The sequence below is a fragment of the Drosophila erecta genome, unplaced genomic scaffold, assembly GCF_003286155.1.
Source record: "Drosophila erecta strain 14021-0224.00,06,07 unplaced genomic scaffold, DereRS2 tig00000021-arrow-pilon, whole genome shotgun sequence".
Taxonomy (NCBI): Eukaryota; Metazoa; Arthropoda; class Insecta; order Diptera; family Drosophilidae; genus Drosophila; species Drosophila erecta.
Genome location: NW_020825198.1, coordinates 48,804 through 76,508, shown reverse-complemented (window position 1 = coordinate 76,508; position 27,705 = coordinate 48,804). Strand labels below are relative to the sequence as shown.

At 36.8% G+C, this 27,705-nt stretch overlaps 1 protein-coding gene and 1 long non-coding RNA gene across 2 annotated transcripts; one reads left to right on the top strand and one right to left on the bottom strand.

Annotated features, from left to right (window-relative positions):
• Nucleotides 1-5,682: 5,682 nt before the first annotated feature.
• On the top strand, nucleotides 5,683-6,616 carry LOC6543749 (glycine-rich protein 1). The gene is made up of 2 exons (XM_001970932.3): nucleotides 5,683-5,748; nucleotides 5,905-6,616. The coding sequence occupies exons 1-2, from the start codon at nucleotides 5,704-5,706 to the stop codon at nucleotides 6,124-6,126; spliced, it is 267 nt and encodes an 88-aa protein (XP_001970968.1). The 5' UTR covers nucleotides 5,683-5,703; the 3' UTR covers nucleotides 6,127-6,616.
• Nucleotides 6,617-16,009: 9,393 nt separating this feature from the next.
• Nucleotides 16,010-17,941, bottom strand: LOC113563935. The gene is made up of 3 exons (XR_003407706.1): nucleotides 17,818-17,941; nucleotides 16,944-17,049; nucleotides 16,010-16,837 (listed from the first exon to the last, which is right to left on the bottom strand). It is a non-coding gene; the product is annotated as an uncharacterized LOC113563935 (long non-coding RNA).
• Nucleotides 17,942-27,705: the final 9,764 nt, after the last annotated feature.

The following is a 27,705-nucleotide window of genomic DNA, read 5'->3' as shown; positions in this document are numbered from 1 at the left end:
ACCGATGACGAATAAGTCGACGACGTCAGCCAGTTCCGAGAATAATATAGTGATATGGGTAAAAATAGCGTCCTCTCGCAAAACAGAAATTCCAAACAACAATTATATTAATTAAGAAACTGCATTATATTCGTTTAGTGTTCCCGACACTGGTAAAGTACAATGTTGCGCAATATAGACAAATAATATGCTTTTGAAACTGAACTTACATAATATTGAGTCAGTCTAAAAAGTTTTCTGATTGTACTACTTAATTACTACTCTTAATATAAAGAGAAATATAAAAGAAATGGCCTATGAAGGGGTTACCAAATTGATGATTCGGTGTAAACGCTGCTGGTTGGGCTGAGCAGGTATGATGCAATACCATGTATTATTAATTGGCACCTTTTGGACTACAGTTCCCGCTTATTTTCTACTGGAATGCATTTTTCACTAATATGCTATCCATTGGCGGGTACATTTACAGTCTAGCTTTGGCCTATGGTTTTTTATTATTTAAAAACAAGGTTTTAAAATAGTTTCTTTGAACGGTCAGTATTTTGTTTTAATATTGTTTGAAATTATTCGCAAGGCGAAGATGAAAAGTGGGCGCCTTGGCTTACGCTCTCCTTTTCGCCAGTATTTTTCTCATTGCTCTTGACATCTATTACACATTTTAATTTGCAATCATGTTGTTTCTCGTAATTTCAGCCTTTTCTTCATTATTTATACAAAATTTTTTGTTGCTCTGTCGACGAAATTATTTTTAATTGACCGACGTGTTAGGGCTTAGGGCTGTTTGTTTCTGTTTTGGTTTTAGCTCTGTTCTCATTGACAGTCGCCGTGGCTCTTTGTGTTTTGATTACGCAAATTAAAAGCGTCTAGACAGGGCAACGCATTGGTGGAATGACCGTGCTAGGTTGATGATAGATGAGGGGAGTGCGGTGTCGGGAAGTGACCGACTGAACTCGCCTTCTGTAATGCATCGTTATGTTCCCCACTCATTTACCCGTTGAAACCTACCAACCGGCAGGTACATATGTACATACATACATTTGTACACATAACCGTACAAGTATTATTTCTTGCGATTCTTCTTTTTATGTAATATGTACATACATACATACATAAGTACATAAAAGTTGATGACACTTCGAGCTAATTTTCAGTTACGTTTATGTGGAATTTGCAACGTTGATTAAAACAGCCGGCCCAAGTGAACAAGCTAAGAAAACAAAACAAATCCAAAGTCGAGTAAATTAAAAATAATGAGTAAACTTTTTAAATTAACAGATAATGATTACACTACGTATTAAGGAAGATTGAAAGCTGCAGAGGACACTGTCTCAAATTATAAATCATATTTATATATTTTTTTATTGTAATTTTTGTTGATTGGGTATACTTTCGCTGAACGGGTAACGCCAAAATAGATGATGTAGCATCCAGCTTTCTGAAGGGTTAACAAGGGTGTGGGCAGGAGCGGGGAGAGAGAGAGCCTATCGAATATCGAACATACATATCGAACATACGTATCGAACATGCGGTCGTGTTAAGCCATCTGTGCATATTTCTTTCGTCGCTAAAGAAAATTGTAGTTTTTCGCGGTAATTAGGTCACGGAAAAAACGGAAAAGTATTGAAAAGTGATTATAAAAGTAGGGGAAACTCGTTGCACACGGATATACATCGATATATGTCAGTTTAATTTATATTTGTAAGCATTTCGATGTCGTATTTCGTCAGTTCATTGCCTCTCGCCAATTCCACTTTCGTATCCTAGTATGTGAGTGTGTGTGAAAATAAGTGGAACAAGCAATCTTCAAAAGAGTAATGTTATTTACATATGTATGTATGTACATATACAGTTTTAATATATTTTTTGTCGATTCAGCAGAATTAGGATTAGTTTCGCAAAGCGTATACCTCTAACACGGACGATCTAGAGTTATTTCGCATTTTGTCAGTACATTGCTTACGTGGCCTCTAACATGGATGAATTAGCATTCAGCTTCCTAAGAAAAACAATTGCGTTTCGATAAGCGTCGGGCATGTTCAGCCACCTGTGCATCTTTATTTCGCCGCTAAAGAAATTTGTTGTTTTTCGTGGTAATTAGGTCACAGAAAAAACGGAAAAGTCGTGAAAAGTGATAACAAAAGAAGGGGAATCTCGTTGCATACGGATATTCATCAAAATATGTATGTAAGTTTTATTTATAAATGTAAGCATTCGTCAATTCATTGCTTCACGCCAATTCCACTTCTCTATCCTAGTGTGTGTGTGTGTGTGTGTGTGCAAATCATATGGAATATAATAGAGTGGAATAAGTGATCGTCTAGACGGCTTCAAAAGAGTAATGTTATTTACATATGTATGTACATATGTACATATACAGTTTTAAAATATTTTTTGTCGGTTCAGTAGAATTAGGATTAGTTTCTGTGTATAGCCATCTGTGTCTTTCTTTCGCCGCTATAGAAAATGGTTGTTTTTCGTGGTAATTAGGTCATGGAAATAACGGATAAGTCGTAAAACGTTAATATAAAAGTGGGGGAAACTCTTTTTATTTATATTTGTAATATAAAAGTAGGGCAAACTCGTTGCATACGAATATTTATCGAAATATGTAAGTTTTATTTTTATTTATTAATATTTCGTCAGTCTATTGCCTCTCACCAATTCCACTTTCCTATCCTAGTGTGTGTGTAAATCAGAGAGTGGAGTAAGCGGTCATACAGTTGTGATCAAAATTAATTTTTTTAAATTAAAATAAAATGTAATTGTATATGATTACATTTTTTTACCTAGTATTCATATGATTTTCTATATACACCTTTATTTGATTTAAGAAAAACAAGTTTCTTTTGAAAACCATTATATGTACATACATACATATGTATGTATTTGTTTATATATTTTAATTCAATAAATTCAAATACATATGTACGTGGTAAAGTGATATATAAAGTTCAGTTTTTATGTATTACCAGATAGTTCTAATGTCTTTGATCATGCTTCAGCAGTCTAAGAAATATTTTGTGGCAGTCGAGTTCAATCTCTTTTTCAAATAACGAAGTGGTAGGGACATGCGACATCAAACTGACCACAAACAGCTGCTACGTATCCTCGGCTTATGAAGTTCGATGACCCGCCTTCTCAGCCGAACTTTATTACAGGATAATTAAATATGTGCGATGATAATTTCATTTTACGCCTTATAAACACAAACTGCACCCCCTCCCCTTAAGGTCCTGCTTTTGGCTGAGCGAATTATTTCGCCCACCAGAAACCTAATTATCCGTTTAGGCGAGCGTGGAATACATGTACAACAGACCTTTATCCGGAGTTCATTGAGAACCAATAACCGACGAAAAAATCAAGTAATACTTGGTTGTCGATAAAGCTTTTGATTTTTTTTTTTAATTTCATTGCCCCTGATAAATAAACAAAAAATGGTATAATAAGTATCTTTCTAGCTTCGAAATTAAATAAATTATTAATGCTTCAAAATGGGCTAACCTGCGTCGCTATTAGACAGAATTTGCGTTTTTTCCGAGATCGATGTATTTCTTTACATTGAAGATTGTGTTGACGAGTCGACTTGAATGCCAATGCGGCGTATGTATGTATATAGTACCTACGACAACTGTCAGTTTGTATAATCTACTTATGTGTATGCATATATGTATGTATGTGTGTGTATGTATGTATGTATACATATGTATGTGGGATTGTTTTCTTAGAGTTTCTGCAGTTGCTGCCTTCGTTTTTGTTCCCTGTGTTTATGTCTGGATTTCGTGTGGTTATTACTGTCGTCTGGAGCGCCTTATCGGCGGCGCCTCCAGAAAATATGTCACACGTATGCGTCAAAAATTTCCCAGAAAAGAAACCGCGAAATCAGCATGATGCGACTGATATGATACTATAATACGGGGTGGCACCATAGGTGGTTATGCGATATTGGTCGTCCTAATAAGCAATTTAAATTTCAATAATATGAAAATATAAGCAATCAACAAAAAATAATCAACAAACTCCATTTTCATAATCGAAAATAATATTTAAAAACTATTTAATGCCGTTAATTTTCAAATTGGGAATTCTTGAATATATTTTATATATTAATAAAAAAATACAACAAAATTGTTTTCTCCACATCCAAAACGAGTAAACAAAAACATAAATATGATTGTTCCGAAGCTTCATATAAACTTCCTCAATACAGCTACAGGATGAAAGCGGTTATCCCCATGAAAATACATAGATGTACATATGTATGTACATATCTATAATAAAACAAAACGCACATGTACAAACCACAACAATGTGTATAAAAATAGCATGCGCCAACGCTTTTATTGCATTTGATTAACATTTTATTTTGATTTAATTTTTATGATACCACAACCAGCATTCCCCGCTTCATGGTTCTGTGTCGACTACGTGATAATCGGGAATATTGCCCATTAGCCGCAGTCACCCACAGACGAGCATATAACAATGACAAACGATGTTCATATATGTTTGATTATATGGGATCTATTTGTGAAATTTGTAATATTTTGTAGGTGCTATATTTTTTTAAAATGGTAATAGTACACGGTACTTATACATGTAAAGTAAAATGGTATACTTAATTCGTCCGTACTTTTGAAAAATGTCTCGATATTTTTCATTTTATTATTTTTTTGCAAGCCGGAAAAAAACTGTCATTCTCACAATTTTTAAAAATGATTTAATTGTTTTTTTTTTTGTTTACAATCCAATTTTTACAGATATGCCCAAAAAATTAGTAACGGGTATCTGATAGTCGAGGATCTCAATTATAGCGTTCACTTTTGTTTCGTTCAATGCAGTTGCTTTTCAAAAATTGGAAAACGGCTTCTTTATTTATTATTTATTATGATAGCTCTCCGGCATTGCAAATAAACAAATTAAATGAAAAAATCATTGAATTCGTAATTGCAAATGACTGTGTGTGTGTGTTTATCATTGTCGTATATTGTTGTGCTGGAATATTACAGTTTATTGGAGGGTGTGCACACGGCGTGTCTGTGAATGAATTAATAATAGATTAATTATCTTAGTTTCAAGCTCTACGTCATCAGACTAAAAAATAAATTCAGAACTTAAATCAGTTGTATCCTATTTCATTAAAAAATTTGTTTAAGTTCCGTTCAAATCATTTTATTTAAATTCTATAAATAAATTATATTATAAAGTTAAATTCCTTTGAATTAAATAAATAAAATTGATTTGCCTTTATTTGAATGTGTGGGTAGTATTTTGTTGTTCCCCAATCTTTTGGTTTTGTTTAATATTGACCTTGTATTGCGCGCTATTACTCAATATTTTTCCCGCAATAACAACTATTGGTCACGATGTCATCATATCACTATTTGGTTGACGACTGAACTGGTTGTTTAATTATTTAGTTATTTATAAATAGACTCGCATCAGAAGCATGCACTGCGCACGGGAGCAATTAAGCGATTGTCAACAATACAATTGATTAATAATATATAATTGAAAGCTAACAACCAAGTCGCGTTACGATAGATGCTATCGGGACAAGGCTGCTAAAGATTTGTGTTTGGATAATACTAAGTAGGAGTTTCCACGAGATTTTGTGAGCGTTATGATAGTATAAAATGAAAAAGAGCTTGCTGAAGCCCACATATAGTTTACTAAAACCTGCATTCGAAAGGAACTCTACTAAAAATGAAACTCGCAATGTTGTCCTGGATATTTTGGGCGATGTTTTGGGTGAGATTTGAAATCTGCTACTACATTTTCCGAGAGGAGTAGAGCTAACCATGGAAAAACGTGAGGTCAGAACTTTTTGGTTTAAGCCGATCCTCTTGGGAATTATTAAAAATACCAAGTGATTTATTGTCTGTTAACCACGCCCCTTTCTATTAGTGCATCGCAGAGGCTCAAGTGCCAGGTCAACCCGAGGCTATAGCTGCCGCCCAAGAGGGCCTGGCCGCAGCGGCAGGGGCGGGCGGACAACTTGGAGCCCACGGCGGCGGAGCGTCCAAAGCCGTTGAGGGTGGGCCTGGAGCTGAAATGGACGCCGGCATTGGGGCGGGCGCCGAGGTGAGTGCCAGTGCACGTGCCGGAGGAGCTGTCGGTAGACGCTAGAGACGCCCTTCCGTTTGACATTTCACAAGCTTGCTTTGCTACTTGTTCTGGCCGCTAACACTTGTGCATTGGGGGAAATAATTCCGGGAAAAAGAGGGCCGTCACTGCAGAGCTTGTAATTAATTACCACTGGTTGTGAAATAATGTCAAATTTAGTTTATCACACACTCCGCACACTTGTCGGCGCCAGATTTTTTTTGGGGAGGCCAGTGTCATAATTGATTTGAAAATGCGGTGCGTCGCCACTTAATGGTCACACCCATTCCAAAAATCGGCTCACTTCAAATAAATGCGAAACAAATCAAATACGAATCGCTTTGGCAGTTTAAAATCCATTTAATGCCCTTTTATGAAATACACCGATTGTATCGCAGGTGTGCGCCTGGAGGCAAAAACGGAAATAGAAAACTCATGAGCGAATTTAAAAATATCAAAAAGAATTTCCACATAAATCAAGTGATCAATAAATAAATAAAATATGTCAGGCACCGACTCCAGCAACAACAGCAATTTTTAAATGGTGAAATAGAGGAATTGGTTTGGTTGCTTTTGTTTGCACATGCTGTGTAGGTAAAGGGTTTTACTGATGTAGCACGAGAAAATCCGTGAAAATATGCGGATGAGCAAGTTATTGTAGTTATAAATTTTCCTTTTCCTGTAATTATACCAAAAGTATTATTTAAAATAAACATTTTATTGAGTTACTAATTCGGTCAATGACGAGCTTCTTATGTAGTACAAAAAATCATTGTTACGAGTTGCAAGCTGGGTAAAGTCTCTAGCATTGACATGTATGTCATTGTTCTTCTAGAAGTGCATAGACCCTCCTAAAGGTAACAGAAATTACCCAACACTTATGTAAATTGTGTTCTATTTTAATATGGGAACAGAACTTTGCGCTGCATTACTGTCCTTGACATGGGACACGGTGTGTAAGCTCACCTGTCTGGCCAAACCCCCTTGAAGATAAGAATTCCTTCACCTCCCCACCCTCTTGCCAGCACTGGGGCCTTCCTTCGGCGGTGAACTTCAGAGTCGTCACGTGTGAGGGGTGTTGATATAATTGCCAATAACGATTGCTGCACAGTGAGGCAGTGTTAGGGAAAACAGGAGAGCACTGGCCCGACCTGATTTATGTTTATTTCCATTCGCGATTGCGATAGCCGTGCTGCGTTTGGTGTCGGGAATCGTGTATATCCAGTGGCAAGTCATCGAAATTGATCAACTGCTAAGATTTCCTGGCGGATTCAGTTTCTCAAGTATTAGTTCTGCGAGGCAAGACCCAAATTCCCACAACTTGCACTACTCTTGATTTATGCTCGTTTCCTGCCTTCGCAAATTGATTTTGCCAATATATTGCATACGAGATACATGAAGAAGACAGCTCGGTATTACAGACCATAATGCTTTCTATGGGCTATCGCCAATCGGCTCTTGGACCCTATCCAGTCCCGTCCCAGACAGTCATAAGATATTCACCAAATCAGTCGTAAAACATTAACAAATCGCACTCACATGAGTTTATTGGGCATTCACATGTATCTGAGTAGGACTTATCGCGACTGATACATATGTGTACATATGCATGATGTACCTGACAGATATAAACACAAATTTCTATGGCCTTTATAAATATGAGCAGCCATTAGCTTTGGTCTAATCTTTCCTAAAAGTGCGCATTAGCAAAACCGAATTGCGTTCTTTACCAAACTGAAACTAAGTACGAAAAAGTAGTAGTAGTACGTGCTACTATCAACTGTCAATATGAATACATTTTCCTCATATTTACAGTCATACGGACTTCTGTGCCTTAGTAAGTCGTTGGATTTTTCCAAATATATTTGAGTGTGTATTTCCAATATAGGTTGAGCGTAATTAGTTTTGGACTAATTAACACTCTAATGACTTTGGAATATAGAAGGCAAGGGTTAGTGTTGAAATGAGAACAATTTTAATTCCGAACGGGAAGAAAATGTAATTTAATTTTTTTTAAGTATAGTTTTATTTATACCTATAAATACACAATTTTGCAGAATTCCCGATCGATTGTATATAGCAGCTTGCTTAGTTTTGGTCACGAAAGAAGCATGTTTACTTAAATTTACGTCATTATAATCATGCGTTCGCTCTGCTGCTAGCCTTACAAGTAGTATTTAATATTGTTTGCCGATATTGCGTACAATGTGTAGATGAGACCTTTTTCGTTTCGCACTCGCACAACACAATTAATGAAGTGTAAATAAACGTAAATGTGACTATTTGCCTTTCGCAATTTGTATCTGTCAGATACTATTGCTATGGCGCATGATTTATGAACTGCGGAATGCAGCGATGACAATAGCATAAGTGACGTTTAAAGTTACTCGCTTAGTTTATGGTGCTCGATTGAGTAGAACAATTTTTTAACTGTAATTTCGGCTGCATAATTAATAATATGAAAGAAAAGTGAATGTTACAAATGGGAAGCTGAACGAAAATATAAAGTCAATGGTCCCAGACACTCTTGTCTAAAGATCTAATTCAAAACAATTTGTCTCGAGGGAAGACTCGAAAAGTGATTCGCTCGAGCGGTGCCAATTAACAGGGTGAGTGCGCGGTCCAATATGATCCGATCCCCATTTAGAAACTTCAATTTGCGGTCGTGCAATTGAAAAACAGCGGGTACGGGGCTTTTTGGTTTAATAATAGCCATCTCAATATTTATTTTTAGTCTATCTGGCCCCTTTGGCCCCATACCCGATACTTTATTTACTCGCGCTTCCGTCGCCGCTTCTCACTTTGATGTTTATTTTTAAACCCCGCCAAATGCTTGAAATCATTTTTAAGCTAAGTGGTTTTTTTTTGTATTTATAACATAAACAGCAGCTCGACAGCAGCGGCAATTCCACCCAAGAAACGGTTAAAGACTGATAGGAGATGTCTGAATGGCAATCTATGTAGCAGACTTCTTTTGTAGAATTCTCAACTCTTGAACTAGTTTTTGCCAATTGAGTTTATTTTGTGCTGGATTATTTGCCATTTGTTTATGATTCAACGACGCACTTAAGTGTATTAGTTTACCTAGTCTGTTTATAAGCATTAAAACAATAATTGTTTATTTGACAGGTATAATCAATTATTGCTTATTATTATTAACTTTTCAAATTTATTTCTTGTTAATGTCTTGATGGCTTCTTGATTTTATTAAATATTTTTGTGTTTTTAAACTTATTAGTGTCACCAGTTTCAATTAAAATTGTATTAAATTTATTTTTGTTCATAAATATATCGTTTTTTGGTTATCTGAAATAAATGTTTGGCCAATCGTTGTATATCTGATATAAATGTTTTCGCAGTCCTAATCAAGGCAAACTGAAGTCATCATCAGTGCCCCAATCATGTTTTGTGTCTAATTGCAAAAAGCCAAAACCAATACAATTATTGTTAAATATTTTCTTTTATATAATTGTGAACAAAAATAGGATGCTATAAATAAGTGCCTACTGCTTTTGTATTGACAGCAAAAAGAGCTTAAAAAACCGATTGCTAACGCTGATAGCATAGCACCTGTTCAGTTTATGCTTTTGTAGACTAACTTGCGATTCTCCTTCCTTGCTCTTTCTCTTTGACACGCGCGAATAAAATTGTTTATAATTCGCTTTGGCGCCTCGCCACTTATCAACGCCCTTATCTATCGCTGGCATTAAAACTTTCCGAAGTCGCTGACGATCGTTTACGATTAACGAACAAAAACGTGAAACTAGAACTGATTCGAGGTGAAAGAACTTTTCGCGGCTGTATGAGACTGCCGATCATGCGCTCTGTTAGGGGGAAGCTCCGTTTAGAAACCCACTAAAAATAATTACCTGCCCAAATAAAAAAAGCTTGTCTCCACTAGATAAGTTCGATTCGTTTTCCATTTTGTTCCCTGATTTCTTAAAATATACTACATATTTTTTAAAATTATATAATAATAATATATTTATCTCATAGCTCTGTCTCAAAGCTTTTAGCTAGAACACCCGTGGACGTTGCACGAGAAAATATTCCGATTTTTATCACTTCTGAGAAGAAGGCGAAAAATTAGATCCAAGTCTGGCCGTAGTATTTTTGTTCAACTCATTGGGCTTTCTCAATTTCAGTGAGTGGCACCGCCAGTTCCACCGATTCCGCCGATTTGTCGCGGTGCGGAGGAGGTGGTCTGTGTTTTGTCATCCGGTGACTGGCACATGGCACATGGAGCGATCACTTGATCACACGTGAACGCCTTTTGAAGGCTTTCGACGCAATCGCGAAATAGAGAAAATCCACTTCAGAGAACTTAATCGAATCGGGCTGCCAGGCGCTTGTTATATTTGCATAAATCTTTTCTGCCCGCTCGCTGGCTTTTTGCTCATGAGTTTTCAATGATTGTGGAGAATTGCGCTCTGTTTTCAGCGTGTGTGCGGTGTATTATTGCATTTCGGTTTGCGCTTAGTCAAACATTTGAATGCAACAGCAGATCTCAGCTATTTTAGCTATTGCAGTCGAAAATTTATTTGTATTTCTGGGTTGTCAATTGTTCCCCTTTTTGCTGCTGCTGAAACTTTTTAAATATTTTTACCTATTTAAACGATGATCTTGTTTTTTTTTTTTAAGTATTTTGCTTTTCTCTTCATCATTGTAGTAAAATGCCAGCTTAATATGTTTTTAAAGATAATACTTTAGTAATGGTACTAGAACCTAATCTATTTTTATTTATATTTTCGAAAACTACTTCCTACACGCGTCGACCCAAAAATTATGTACCCAGTTTATAAAAAGTGCGAAAGAGAAAAGTAAAACAAAATCAGCTATATTTATTTTTTTCCATAAGTACGCAATCGTGAGACGAAATCACTAGTATGCCTCGTGGGTGCTTGATTCAAGGCATTCCAACCATCACTCATACGTCATGTTGGACGCACGGCCAGACTTCCTTTCAAAGTGTTCCCTAGAAACCATCAGTGTGTTCCCATATCGAATTTCGTATGACGCTTGCTGATCAATAGAAAGCGTCAAACGCCGATGCCCAAGCTGAATAACCGGTTGTATATGCACCACCCACCCAACAAGCAATACTTTCATCGCGTGGGCTACAAAGTGTGGCCATCTGTTTTGATGTCCGATGTGAACATAAGCGGATGGGCCGACATAAACACTCGTGGACAAACATAGATGCACACAGCACAAAATGCACGCCCACGCCACATTTTGATTACATATGTTGGTCTTCAATTAAATATCCAACTTGAATTGCACTATCAAATAAATCCCATTTTATACCGCGTTTCTAAGAAAGTCAGTGGCCAAATTTAAAAATAAGTTTGCCTGACTTCTTTATCGTATATTTATTAACATTTTTCTACTAGTGCTGATTTCCTTCCACGTGCCTTTGTTTGACCGCACGCGCAAAACTTTGCTGCCATATGCAAGACATCAAGCGAATTAATGGGCCGGCCATGGGCAATCCGAGATGATCCGTTGGATACTGGATGAAGGCATCTTTGGCGCTGATGGCGATGATTTTTGCCAGCGGTGGGCGTTTAAAATAGCATTTCGTTCCATTTTTAGACTGCATACAGAACGCTGTTCCCTTTCGGCTACTCTGATTTCCCTAGACTACTGTGCGCTGGCTCAGTCTGGCGATCTGGTGTTTACGCGAATTCCATTCCAATACAATACAATGCAATATCTAGTTCGGAGGCCGTCGCCCCCTTTTGGGCATACAAGGTATCGTATTCTGCTTACCCATCAGCGCTGTTTTTTTTTTCTTTTTCTGTAGCGCGTGTGCAGGTTGTTTGATTTATTTGCTGACTTTGTCTACATTGTCTGGCTGGAGGCGTGTGCAGGGGACGGGCAGTCGGTGATGATTATCACATCCACGATTTTGCCAATTTGGCGCGGCTTTGTACATTTTATTTACAAATCATCATAAATTTCACCGGAGTTGGTCAAAAGTTGAACTAGTTTATATTCGAGTAAATTTGTTTGGTCAGTGATCTGATTTATAGAAGTGTCTAATATCACGTCATATCCAACAATTAGGAATAATTGTAAATTGTTATATTACCTATAGCAAATTTAAATTCATTTTTTTTTATGTTGATAATATTGATTGCTTTTAAGCGTCGGCTAGTTTTAAAAGCAAAATTCATACCATATCAGCTTAGAGTCCAGCTTTTTGAACTACGTCAGCAACTGAATTGTGTAAACAGATGTAAAGTAATTTCTTGTAATGTAAGAATGCTGCCACCGGTCTTAGGCAGTTGTTACATTTTTAATTTTTGCCTTGTGCTAAACTAAAATGTATGACCATCATTTAAATGATTTTGTGGCTGTTGTGACGCGTAAACAAAAGCGTTAATAGTTTACCACTTCTTTTTCTTTTTGTTTCTCATCGTTGGTTTTGTCATTCATTTATTGTTTAACTTTGTTTGTTTTCGTTATTGGTTTGTTTACTGTCCGATCAGACACGTGCCATCGCTCAAAATACTATCGACCCCTTTGCGTATTGACAAACCAAATCAACCGAAAGTGTTTTGAGCGACTGTCATTGCTGTTTAATAGACAAAAGGTTGAATAATTTAATTTTCTGTTTCGTCATCTCTCTAATCTGACGTCAGTGCAATGTTCTTCAAAACTTTTGTGATACTTCTGGGATTTGCCAAAAAGGAACGGTGACACACCAAAAAATGTACCAAAGTAAACTTTTACAGATTACCATCGCGATATGATTGTTTAAATTCGCATATTATGAGGCGCATGAAGTGGGAAAAATTGTGATTTAATCAAGTCACACGAACATTGATCACGAGTTCATATTATGGTTACGTTATTAATTTCATCAGAGTTGCTGGAAGTCTCTTTTGGACTTGGGAAGTTCCCCGAATGTGTTGGTTGACTGTATAATCGTTCGGCTACAGTAGAGCTACAAAATACGACTGATTAGTTGAAAAGTAGAGTCATCACAGTTTATGTAAAGTAATTTTGTATGAACTTATATATATATATATATATATATATATATGTAGATATATATATTTATTGAGATCTTTCCCTGTGTACCCAATCTTAATTCAGTTTTGGCCTAATCAAACGAAAATTAGATACAAAAGAAATCACGTACAAATAAGAACTTGCTTCCTTTTCATTCGCTTCACTCATAATTCACTGTCATGTTATTACGCCAGAGCCGAAAATTTCTTGGCATTTTTATACCCGCTACTTGTAGAGTAAAAGGGTATACTAGATTCATTGAAGAAAAAGTTACAGGTAGAAGGAAACGTATTCGACCCTTTTCCATTTTTGCGTCCGTATGAAAATCGAGATCTCAGGAATTATAAAAATTAGACGCAGCGCAAGTTTATTTCCTGATGTTGCCACGTCCAGTCTAACGCCCACAAACCGCCCAAAACATGCACGCGTACACTTTAAAAAATGTTTTTATTTTATTTTCATTTTATCATTTGTCTTGTCCAAAAGTGTCACTTTAAATTTTTTAAAAGTGTCACTAAAATTAGTTGATTTCTCTATTTTTTTTATATGTCTTGCCAATAAGTCTTTCTATCGATATGCTAAAAAATTTGTTGAAATTTCTTGTTCGCACTCTCATTAGCTCAGTAACGGGTACCTGATAGTCGAGGTACTCGACAATAGCTATCTTGTTTTTCATTTCTTTTTGAGGGAATTTATTAATCGTAAAAACAAAAGCGCATGCCAAAGAAAAGAAAATTTAAAACGAAAACAAAGTCGACGACCACAACAAAAAATAATAATAAAAGGCAAAGACACGTAAAAGAACAAACGCGGCACAATGACAAATGTGCGATAGCGTTAAATAATTTTTGTGAAGAGGGGTGGTTGGGTGGTGAGTACACACACATAAATAACAGCAAGAAAAAGTCAACCACTCAATCTTTCAGTTGCTCGTTTGGCCTTCTTAGTTTACTAATCAGCGGCACGTGTTCTTTTTGCAACAAAGTGACAATTTCCTCCTCCGTCTGCCAATCCAAACACATTCGTTTCTTCTCCACCTTGTCATTACTTCTTATCGTTGGTTTCTTCAGATACGTTAGTTATCATAAAGGGTACTATTGTAGTTGCTGGACTCTACGCTTCTTTCAAATAACAAATATTTTTAAAAGACATGAGACAAACCAGAGAAAGCGCTGTAGTCGAGTTGCACGACTATCAGATCCCGTTCCTAGGGGGAATGTGAGAAATGCGAGAAATTTAAAATTTTTCTTAACCGATCAAGTGACAAGGGAAAATTTCCTCCTCCGTTTGCCAATACAAACACATTCGTTCCTTTGTAAAACATTCGTTTTACCGCTTTGTGGGCGATAGAAATTTACAAGAATGATTTAAAAATGGAAAAAATTAAAACATTTTTTAAAACTGCCAATTGTGATTGATTCATGAGCGGTAGAGTGGGCGTACCAACGCTCTGAAACAAACTTACACTTTCTTACCCCATTCTATGTATGGGGCTCTTTAGTATCTTTCAGTATAAATGTATATCTGCATTATTTGTGATGGCAAAGATAATCCAGCTAATTGCTTTATTAAATTAGTTTGCATGTGGAAAAAATATAATAAGTAGAGTTTTTTAAAGACAATAGAATTACTCCAATCCAAGTCAGTAATCAAATTATACTCGTTGGAAATAAAGTAAACTCTTATTGATCTACAGTAAAGTCAGTGTTTTTTTTTTTAAATTTTTTATCATTTCCCCTGCGCAGTTTATTGAAATGTGATTTCAAAGTTAACAATGGCATTTTACAATTTCACGAGTGTCAAAAAAGCAGCTGTAAGCGGAGATGCCCTCGAATGACAAAGCACGCAAAAAAAACGATTGAAATTATCGACATGCGTTGGAAATTGAAAATATAATTGTTAGCAATTCTTGTAAAACAAAAAACATGACTATATGTGCGCCCACAGATGTTTTTGGGCCGCATTTCAATCATTGGTTGGACTCAATTGTCTGTCAATTTGGCCGATTATGAGGATGACGATATAGTGATGACTCGGCCCATATTTTTAATGGCTGATGATGTTGAGAAATCAAATCGAGTTTTGACTTTAAAATGCACTTTAAACGATAACGTTCTGTCGCTCCAAATTGAATGCGATTTGTGTTGGCCGGTTAAAAAGGAAGGATAAATTGTCAATTGATTCGACGGCCAAATGGCAATCATACGTGGCAGCAGCAATAAGGACAGAAGCGGGCGGATGTACGTTTGTAAGGGCTTCTAACATGACACTCACGGTCACGACTGAATAAAAACAAACAAATACGCACGCAAATCTCATTCCAATTTACATGGCAATGACACACAAAGGCAAACGAGTGGAACAACCAATGTTTTTAGTAAAACAGTCGAATAGTCATCGAAACTAGAATTGACTCCTGTCTTCGCACTTTGATGCTTGTTCAAGAAAGGCGAAGGTGTATGAAAATTAGTCCTTCTCATTCTCGTGGGAGTAGATGAGGCTTAAGTATTCTTGATCTCAAAATTAATATCATCTCGATCTTCAAGATGGTGTCATTGTCAGCTTGCAAATTATTAATAATAATAGATAATATCTTCTCACTTTGGTTAAGAACCAATCTCGCTTTCGAGAAGAACCGGTCTTTATCCCAATTTCCAATCGAAATTCAAATTATTTATTTAAAACATACATAACATACATAATCGTAAATGTGTACTGCTCACTTACAGGTGGGCAAGAAATGTCATAAGACTTTTAAATTCCGTCTTCGCCCTTTCTATTAAACAATCCTTGGCATTAACATATAATGATTATAAATTCACTTGGCAGCCACCGAATCTGCCACCGAGTATCGTTTAAAATTTTTCCGATCCGATACAATCCGATCTATTCGAGCTTCTACTCACCTGCACCTTGCCTATAAATGGCAATACCATGGCTGCCTCGGCTACGGCAACGTTTGCTACTTTTTCATTCATGAAATCGAAGTTGGAACTATGGCAGCGACTGCGACAAATGCCCAAATTTTTTGCATTCGGTTTGGGGATTCGTAAGCAAGTGATTGAGCGATGGTTGACGACGATTGAACCAGCGGCGGTGGCAGCGGGAGCGGCGGCGATTTCATTTCCCCGTCAAATGATAATTAATATTTATGATGTAATAGATTGGTTGTAAATTATGTAATAGGGACAATATAGCGTTTCCGACTCTATAAAGTATATTTATTCTTGATCAAGTATGAACGTTGAGATCTCGGGAACTATAATTGCTAGAATTAGATATTCAACTCTAGGAGCATAGACGCAGCACAAGTTTCTTTCCAAACGTTGCCTCCCAAAAGTTTTTTATTTTATTATTTTTCTTTCTATCAATTTCTATCGATCCGTCAAAAGATTTCCTCCTCGAACTTCTTTGTAACAGGTATCTGATAGTTCCGAAACTCGACTATAACGTTTTCTCCTGTTTTCGGTTTTGTTTGCTTGCGGTTATATGAAATTTAGCGGCCCACTGTGTCCGATTTGTGAATGGGCCAAGTGAAGCTCTGTCTTACTCTCGAATCTGTTTTCCATCTCCGCCCCTCCATTCATCAAAGTCATCAGCGGCGCTTTTATTATTATTATTATCATCGGACCAGAGAGGCCCATTCAAAAAGTGCAAACATACATGGTTGTAGTAGCTACTCAAGTCCGGAACTGGGTGCTTTGTGGCGGTTTGACTAGACGAGAGAAAAAATGTATAAATATGTATGTAAATAACGAGGACTATATATGTAACACGGTAGGCTTATGTTACAGCTTTAAAATGCAAATGATTAGTCTTACCATTGATTGATCTTTGGACTCTTTAATTGCCGGACAAATCGCGGAGCGGTCAACAGATCATTAAGCCAGCAGCAGCATAATATCGTATCGCATCGCATCGTCAGGGCTGGAGAAGATTAATGATAGTGTAAATGGATTTTCGCTGCTCACTTACTGACACGTGGAGAAATCTATGGAATGTAGGTTGACTTCTACAGGTTCAAGAAAATAAATGGTGAAAAAAGATACACGCTCAGGCCTCGTGTTTAAGTTTACAAAAAAATTATGACAACCAATAGTTATCATCTATATTTTTGCAAATTAATAACAGTATGTTATAAATTTTAGAATTTTCCGATGTAAGATGACTGAATACAGTTGGGGCAACAGTTTGAGATTAAGTTTCTCAAATACCACTTTAGTCACTGAAACTTGTTGCTGCCAGCATCACTTGCCCAAAACCGGTGCAAGGCAGAATACGTCGGAATGGCCGGTGAACTGGGAATCCAGATAAAGAGCTGGTGGCGGTGCGACACCCACAGACATGATGACATACCAGACTTCCCTGTCACGCTCTCCTGACCGGCGGCGACTTGTTTGCATTGGCACCACTGGCACTGCAACTGCAAAAATATTACTCCCAGCTACGCCATATCAATTCGCTCCTTCACTGCCTCTGCATTTTGAGTGTTTTATTTTTCTGGGCTGTATTTTTTCATCACTCGCTGAACTGGTCCGCATGCGACATTTTGTATGCCAATCACATTCCACGGCAGCTGACTCACGCAGCTGCTGCTTTTCGCATCCGAACTGCGTCGGCAGCCATGGTGACACAGTGTCTTCAACTCGAATCCAACAGCCCACCATATACACCAGGATTCAATCCGCAACTTACGTGGACGCTATTTGCGCCTACCGACTCGGTGTGAAACCTAAGTTAAACTGGTCATAAGTACTTGTCCCTGTTCAAGATTTATAAGAAAGCACTATCGCTAAGGAAACTGGACAACTTCACACTTATTATTGAGTAGTATTGCAACATTTAAATGCATCGCGAGTTAATGCATTATTCCCGGTCCATTAAACCACTGTGCCGCAAATGTTTGTCGTTTCTCGGTCTGAGTTTTATTTGTTCCGTCTCACTTTATTTATTTTTGTTGTGTTGCTACTCTCGCCGTTGGTCTGCTCTCAACCGGATGTTGTGGAAATTTTTGCATTTTGTTACTGCTGGTGCTGTTATTAACTGTCATATGTGTCGGGTAAATGCTTGTTTTGTAATAATAAAATGTCATGTGTGCTAGCCGTCCTACCCCGTCCGTCGTGGCTTAAGTGGGTGGAGCAGACACACGACTGACTAAGTTATCGTTTGTAGTTGGTGCTGTTGCAGTTGCAAGCATTTCCTCTGCTGTTCATGGCACGAAATTTAATGACAGTCATACCGCCTGCTTTTTCGCACATGACACATGGCACATGCTGTTTTGTTTTGTTTTTATAGGAATCCGCGGACATGCGTGCAGAAAGTCAATTCGCAGAAAGTCATATATGTACACATACCCTTTATCCTATTTGGCCATAACGTAAACATTATATTTCCAAATTTACTTAGGCCCTTTTTTTGTTTGACTTGCGAACCGCAATAGTTGTGGACCATTTATAAGTTACATTAACGTGCCAATTTCCTCAGCTTAAATAGTTTCAAAGGGGTTGAAGTTGCAAAAAAATGAAAATTTTTTGGTCGCGCGAATAATTTATTATGGGACCAGTCCTCATCCCGATCGTTTCTCCTTCCTGCACCACTGGCAGTTTTTTTCATTCATTTACAAGATACGAGATACTTTGAGATAGGACTGCCAGCGAAATATACACACTATTGACTCCGACAGCGCACTACAGAGGGTGTGTTCATTCATTCGAACCTTTCGGTCCTTTCCGCCCACACTGGCTTATTGAATGAGTCCAAGATAATCAAGTCGTCGCCTGCAGAACTTAAAATGAAATCGCCGCCTAGCGGAATAAGCGACGCTAAGTGAACTTAACTCAATTAAACAAATTTGAAGGTGAATCTCTATTCATTCCATGGCGTAACTCACGAACGGATAAATTGTGTTGAAATGTATTTCTAGAAAAAAAAAATCAAATTCGCTTTGACCTAATGAAAATATATTACATCTCACCTTAAAACTTGTATAAGTTTTTGCTAGTGTTTATATTGAGCACATTACATAAAACAATAGTAATAACTTGTTTCAATAACTTTCTTAAAAATTAAAAATTTTCAACTCCAGGTTAAGATTTTTTACCGGTATGAACTAATTCTTTTGATCTTTGCATCTGTATTAGGAAATATTGTATATACGGGTGCGACTAGCAGCTGAATGGGAATGAGGGGTAGATTTTAAGTGGGTCGGACCGAGGAACTGGGAAGGCAAGTTTATCATGCAAGTTTTATGCCGACTAAATTTGTATTTTCGTATTGTTTTGCTAATGTCCAAAAGAAATTCCGAATTTTTATGACCCGCTCGTGTGGTCAATTAAAATTTTACTCAACAATCTGCATATTTTGCTATTTGTTATCGTCCCTTTCGGCGGCTATAGTTTGGATCGCATGATTCCGTCCTCAGCACGCCTCCATGCCTAATCCAATTAATCTTAATGGCTATTAAAATGTTATTACTCAATGTCTGTTGTCGTTTTGGGGGTGGAACGATATAAATCCGGAATACCCTTATTTTCCAGCTTAGTGTGCGTATTTTTATATCAAATAATTTTCTATCGAATACTTATTTCAGGGAAAGGGGTTTTCTAGTGGTTGCTTTTATGAATAATGGTCTGATAAGAGTAAAATAAATGCTCAAGTTTGCATATATTTTTTTGATTTAACGATTTCTATGTAGAAGGGTATAATCTTAAATCGATCATATTAGATCATAAAACAAATCTATAAAAGAATATACCTAAAATCTCTGATGAATGCATTACTTCGGACACCCGAACTTGTTGCAACGCATTGTTTGTTTATTTTTATATATTATTATCTATTAGCGGCGACATCGGCAATTTCCAATTTGCGTACCAGGCGGGAGGTTGTGAAGTCATTTCCCTAAACCTTTCCCCTCTCAATTTTCTCGGGCTCAGCACGGCCTTGGTCGCGGAATAATATAATAATAATGACGCAATGGCATTACCGCCTCCGTTCGTATCATTGTGCCAAGATAAATTGCGTAAGGGGGCAAGAAAAATCACACTTGCAAACAAGCAGCATCAACCCGAATGCAATTTTTAAGGTGGATAAATAAATTGAATCTAAGTTGAAAAATTATAATTGGAGCATCAATAAAATGCAGAAGGATGCTGAAAAAGCTTATATCAAGATAAACGTTTCTAAAATACTCGGACTTGGACATTGACTTACTCGGGGAAATTCATGTTTCCTATCTTATATTTACTTAATATTAAATACATTTAGCAGATTATCGTACTCTCAAAATACATTGTAAGTTTTTGAGTGGTTGGACCTTTTTGAAAACATAACTTTCGACGCAACTTAATACATGTAAGATGCTTTTCGGTCGCCATTGGCTTATAAGCATATATTAAAATGAAGTATCAAATACTGATTTAAAACTAATTAGTTTGATCAAGCGATTAACCAGCATCTCCTGACCACATCATCTCAACCCCACTCCTCTTACCTAACCTCCTTATTTACGAATAAACAGTATTTGTATCTGCTGTTGCATCTAGATCGGAATTGACAATTAGCGTCTGGCCGCGATGTCTCCATTTGTTTGTCGCATATTCGCAACTTGTTCTTTTTCATTCTTTGTCATTAAATGGTTACACACTCAGTCACAAGATCTCGGAGAAAGAGGGTGGTCGCTGGAATTTATAAATGTCTCTTTGTCCCGGGTGTTTTTTTTATCTGGGCAAATATATACGCTAAACTTTCGTGTCAATTGATGTCACATTCCTCATCCTTTCTTTGCGGTCTCTGTGTGTGAAATTGTAAAGAAAATTGTGGAATTTGACCCGACACTAAATAAGCTGATAATAAGCCATTTGGACGCAACTTTAGCTTCATTTTTACTGTAGCCGTTTTCAAGTATCCGGAGGAGCTAACAGATTTTTGTTAAGGTAGGTGGCCTTAGCCTTGCTTTAAACCAGATGCTTCCTCCAGGTGTCCTTGGTTGAGAAATTTCGGATCAGACGATTGGATAGTTAATTGCGTTATTACACAAAATTGGTTTAATTAGCGTGGCCAGAGTAATGTAAATCTTGAGTGGATTGGGGAATTACTTATATTATATTATAAAAGGAAAAGTTAAAGGAACATGTAGGTAGTACGATTAAAGTTTGCTTTAGAAGATGTAATTGTAACTAGGATTAATGTCATTTAATTTTGAATGATGATAATATGCTTAAAATACAGTATTTTAAATTCTCGCAAACTAAACCATATTTTAAATGGGCAAACATTGGCCGGACAACCACAATTTCATTCCGACACGATGTGTGGTGAAAAGTGGATGCCGACTAACCAGCAGAATATTGGCGCGAAGTGTTGACACCAGAACAGCCAGCAAATGCCACAACAAAGACCATCGTGATAAACGCATATTTAAACAATTATAAGTTAAATTAACTGTTAATTTCCATAGGCGAGTGAGAATGTGAGGGAGTGAATGTCTGATATGAGGGTCCTGACATCCGATTTGGTTCAGATCGAATCGAATGTTGAAACAAAAATGCATTATTATTGCGATAATTGCCCAAAGGAAAAATGAGATTCGATGGACATCGGGGAGTCACCCCTCGGCATATGCGTGTGGACGGATACCCTAGCTGAACTGAGATCCCCCATAAAGTTGGAGACCCATTCACCATCAACCTCACCATTTTGACCGCTGACCGGATTCGATGTATAAAGAATTTTCGTTGTTTGTGCTCTTAGTGTTTTTGGTTTCCGTGGCAAATTGAAGCGGAATATTAATTTAACGATACAAATTGATGCCGTCGCTTTGTCTGACGATAAGCGCAGCGGGCATTCTACTTATAGAGAAAACGTAACATAACATAGGAGGGAAATTTTCGGGAGTTGTTGAAAATTAGAAAAATACGTGACAGCATTTCAAAAATAAAAACCGACAGAATTTGTCGAAATGTGGAAATTTCGGGCAATTTCTGAGCAGAATTCCAAATGACAGCAGTGGCTACACTCAAATTCATGCGGCGCAGAGGCCCAATATGTCTTTGTCATCCTTTGGTCCTTGACCGCTAAATTTTCCCCCTTATTGAAGTGTCCTTGTCCTCCCGGGTCTTGCGGGCTATTAAATATATGGAAAAAATTGTTGAAAAGGTCGGCTAGAAGATGAAAATTCTTTGATGGCAGGAAAGAATATTAATAATGGATAGAATTTATATTCGTTACAACTAGGAACGAGTAAGTGAAGAGAGAGAGAGAGAGAGATATTTTCATTAAACTTTTTTTTATCTTGGATTTTTCTTAATACATGCAATTAATACATTCATTATTCCACCAGTGTAAGTCTGCTTAAACGTAATGTTTTTTTTTCTTTGAGTTTTCTCCGTTTATCATTTGTTTGGCCAATATCGGTTAATATGTAAAAAACATCTTGACCATTCCCACAAATTGCAATAGTTATCACCCTAACAATTTTACTTCTGCTAGCTGAGTAATGGGTAGCTGATAGTCGAGGAAATCGACTACAGCGTTCTTGTTTTTCTTTTGGAGAGTGTTTAGTCAGGGTGGGTCACGTTCTCGTGCGTGCAATCGGTTATCGTTAGTGGTGTTTCGTGTCTGTTTTTTTTTCTTTGTTCATTATTTCCACAATTCTAGGGTGGGACCCCCTACAACCACCCCAAGGTCCAATCCAAACCCCTCCAGAATCCAAGCTTCGCGGAACTTCTAATGGAGTTGTAATGAGTGTGAAAATTAATGTCGTCACATTACTCATGCACCCAAATGCAGGAATTTCTAATTCCCAGAGAATGGGAAGGGTTCATCGCTTGCATGGGTGTGCTTAAGAAGGGGTCGGGGCTGATGATGGTTCAGTGCTAATATTTGCGCTTATCTGGAACTGAAGTACGCGTCGTAATCAATTGCGAGTGTAAAAGGGTGCGAGTGTAAAAGCAAAGGTTGGCAGCGGGTTTATTATGGCGTGTGGGTAAGTCATGGCATTGATATAGGTGATAAGATATATTCTCTGATAGCAACTAAATCCACACTCATGTAAATTCACTTCATAAGTGAATTCAATTTCAATATTTACATTTGTTGAACTCTATAAGTAAAATAGGCTGAACGACCGTCATATTTATAAATTCTTTTCCTTCTTTTCGGGGGATTGGAAGTCATCAGAGTAATGGATTAGTCTAATAACTGGGTAGAAGATGCAAGGTAGAGAATCCTATACCAGATAGCTACATATATAGAACACCTATATCAGATACAAGATACATGATAGTAAAGGAGAAAGACGGCATAAAAAAATATCGCTGTTGGCAACTTGTATTGTTTCGTATTCATATTTGATTTGCAAAGTTAAACCACAAATATTATTTAATTTCATTGGTGATCTTTGAGTTACACACATTTTCTGTGAACTTTCAATTGATGGTCTCAGATGTTCTTTAGATGGTTTTCCTTTGTTTATATTTGGTTGGTATATTCTTCAGTTATTGTCGCTTATTTCGCTAATGTTGACTGCTAGTTCGTTTGACATTTTGTGGTATTTAATTTGTAAAATAACGAGTAGCTCTTTTTTTTATATTTTATTTATAATCTATATCTATAAAAACTGCAAAGCAAGCAGTGCACACTCGCAAAACTGTGCCATTGTTGATTATTTTCGAGCCGTATCGGTATTCTTATTTCCTATTTCATTCGTACTGAATAGTTTTGAGTTTCGGCCCAAGCGACTACTTACTCCGCCAAGTCACTGAACTATTGGAGACAGAAGTCAAGCAAAACGGATAAAAATCCATCAATATTTATTAAATTCGCTATTGGCTAATTTTCGCATTTCGATTTTACTATGCAAAAAGTTTTTGTCGCAAGTTGAAGCGGTACTGGTCTGTTAAGTGCCGAAGATCGATTACTTTGGCGGGATCCAAGTTCGGGGTCACCCAAGAGATCTATTCGGCAAATAAATATTTATATATTTGGCTAAACTAAAGACAAATGCACAAAAGATAACTTCACGAAACGCAAAATTTATGTAGACTGAAAACATCAAAACATCAGAAAAATTTAAAAAAAAAAATATTTTTTCTAATTTGAATGCAGACTTTAAGAGAAGAAACATTTAGAGGTATGCCACTTCAATATCCGATTAAGATAAGTTGAGTTATGGACTTTAGAACTTCAGCCTTGGCACATTTTTAAATTTCTACATCATACCATCAGAAAAATGTCAAAAAAATTAAACAAAAATAAAATTTTAAATTTGAATGCAGATTTTTAGAGAATTGCTTTAGAAACTTTTAGAGGTATGCCACTTCGAAATCCGATTAAGATAAGTTGAGTTATGGACTTTAGAACTTCAGCCTTGGCACATTTTTAAATTTCTACAACATCATACCATCAGAAAAATTACAAAAAAATTAAACAAAAAAAAATTCTAAATTTGAATGCAGATTTTTAAAGAATTATCCCAGAAAAATTTAGAGGTATACGACTATAAAATCCGATTAGGATAAGTTGAGTTATGGAGTTCAGAACTTCAGCCTTAGGACATTTTGTAATTTTACAAAATTAATTTTTGATATTATAATATCAAAAAAATTACAAAAATATTAAAATATTATTAAGCTAGTGAAAGTGCAAACGTGAAATTTGAACATTTTCTGGAATATCGGTAGAAATTAAGTAAAAAAAATTAAAAAAAAAATTTTAATTTTTCAAACGTATGGTCGTGACAGTTTTGCGCGGATTGTGGGCGATAGAGTGGGCGTAGTAAAACGATTTTTGGCAAATAGATAGAAATTTACAAGACTAATAAAAAAGCCAAAAAATATCGCATCATTTTTCAAAAATGTGTGCTTGACAGTTTTGGGCGGTTTTCTGTATTTTTTACTTTATATGGTCGGAAACGCTTCCTTATGCCTGGGACATACTTTTCAACGAATCTAGTATACCGTTTTACTCTAGGAGTAACGTGTATAAAAAGGGGACTCCCTCGCAAGGTCTGAAATCAGAGGAGGTTGCTCTTCCACAGACTGTTCTTTTGGAATTTGTTACGCATATCTTTCCAGCACTTAGTTTCGCATACCCACACAAGGAACCGTAAAAAGCAAACGAGCACATACACACAAGGATATCCAAACGGAATTGCCTCTAATTTCAGATGGCCCCCCTGACCCCTCTGTGTGGGTGTTTTTGTCTGTGTGTATGACAGAGAAACATTTTCTGACACAATTTCCAAAATTTATTACCTTTTCTTCCCACATATACCGCTCTTAAACCAAGTTTTTTTTGTGGGTGAAGCTACGTAGCGGGAAGGCGTAAAAACAGTAGGGCGAACTATTAAAGCAAATAGCAACTGGACGAAGTGTGGTAGAGAAAGGGCTTTTGCAAATAAGTCCAATAAAGTCGATGCTTTTCCTATTACCGTTGTGTTTCTTCCTGATTGCTCTGGTCCATGACGGTAAAATGTACCGGTGCAAAAAAAGGCTGCAGCACTGTACGAAGTTCAATAAATAAAAATATCGAAATAAGTCAACACATATCCAGATTAACGTTAATATATACATATATACTATACCTGATAGGTTTGGAAACGCTTTCTTCTACCTGTTACATAACCTAACATATAATATTGGAATGCTTTTTAAAGGAGCTTGATTAAAGGGTGTTTTCCGTTAAGCCAGGGCATGATTGTACCGAACATTTTTATCTAAAACTCTCGGGTTAAGTGCCTTGGGCTTGGCAGTGAAAGAGTTTTCCACCCAATAATTCTTCAAGGTCGTTATTGGTTCGCCTGTCACAAAATTACAAATGCATTTTAAAGTAAGCTTTTGATTGTTTGTTTTTTCAGTTTTTCCCTCCCCATCCTCTTTCCTTACCTATCCAGTAAACCGGAACTGGAGTGTATATAACGTGCCAATGATTGGCATTGAACAGAAAGTTAAATGGATTTCTATGCAAAGAAACGCAATTGAAAAGCGCAGCGTTTTTTGAATGCGGCTGCCATTTGCATATCGAATGGTAATTTACCGTTGCACTTGTCAACAGCAGTAGTAGATGTGGGTGGGAGGTGAGTTGCGGGCTCTTGAATAAATTTGAGTCTTGAATCCGAGTTGGGCGCTGTAAATACATTCAGGGATTAGTGAAGCTTTTATATTTAGGGCCGCTGCCTATTCATTTCTAGAGTATAATAGAGTAACATTAAGGTAGTGATTTATCTTGTTACTGATAAGTATAGGTTCGACATTCCTGAAAATGTTATATAGATGTCGAAATCTACAAAAACGGTTCATGCACTTGGTTCATATAGAATTAATTAAACTTTCTTTTAAACTAGCCAAATTTGTTTCGATTTCTTGGCAACGCTGACAAATCCCTGTGTAGTTTTCTATTTGCTAACATTTCTATTTCATATTCTTAAAGAACTATGTACATTCAGGATAGTCCTTGATAATTTCCTGGTAATCCGATTCGGATAATATGTTTGGGTTCTCCGCTAGCAAAATGTTTGCAATTGAGTTTATTTTAGTATTTCACTCAAATAACTTTTTAATAAGTCAATTGTGTTGGCTGTCGAAATTGAGTGGGAGAACTGGTGCCAAACAATGGCCAGGAGTTGGGCACGTGGCGCCTAGAGATCACGACTCAGCTTCCGCAGGTTCAGTATTTTATTTTATTTTTCTTTCACCTTTACTTTATGATAAGTATTCAAAGCACCTATTTTAACAATTGCAAATATGGTGGAATTCCAAAAGCTAAAGTACTACGTTAGTCTTTGGCTTAAAGCCATTACTAACCTAGGGTAATAGTTTCTCTTTTAGTAATCTAATTCATGCTCCATGCTCTTAAACATCTCTAGCTCTTATGGTGCTGCAGTTCTCGAATCTGGGATTAGAATGGAACTGTGAATTGGATTTGTGAAGTGAAAATGGTGGTTGAGAATAGGGCTGGGCTACGTGGTGCCAGGAGTGAATGTTCTCAATTGCAACTTATTCTTTTTTTCCGCCCTTTCGCCTTCGCACTCCCGTTTCGCTTCACCTTGATTTTATGTTTTTTCCTCGTATTTTAAGCGACCGTGTGCGCCGGCAATAACGAGCGGTAGCAACAACAAAAAACTCAAAACAGTGGTAAATGAGAGTATATGCAATTATTGCAAAGTTTATAACATTAGCATGCGGTGGTGTAGGTTGATTGGGGAAAAGAAAGAAGTTGCCAGGAAATTGTAGCCACCAACGCGACCAACATCTAACAACAACAACTTATCGACCGTCACCTCATTTTAATTCTACATTTCTCCATCTCCGTCCGCAATCCCTACACCCATATAACTTTTAGCACGGTGGGAGGCACCCGATATGCAGAACAAAAAGAGGAGAAAAGTAGGGCGTGTAAAAAAAAGCTAAAATAGAATTGAAAGATACTTCATTCTAAATGGATTTTAAAAAATCCATCCCTAACTAGAACACAACTATATTAAACTAAAATTTTATTATTAAACTAAAAATAATTAATTGGATACGAATATCTTCGAGATACGAAATGGAATGATATGAAGACACAATTCAGCCTTTAAAGTCA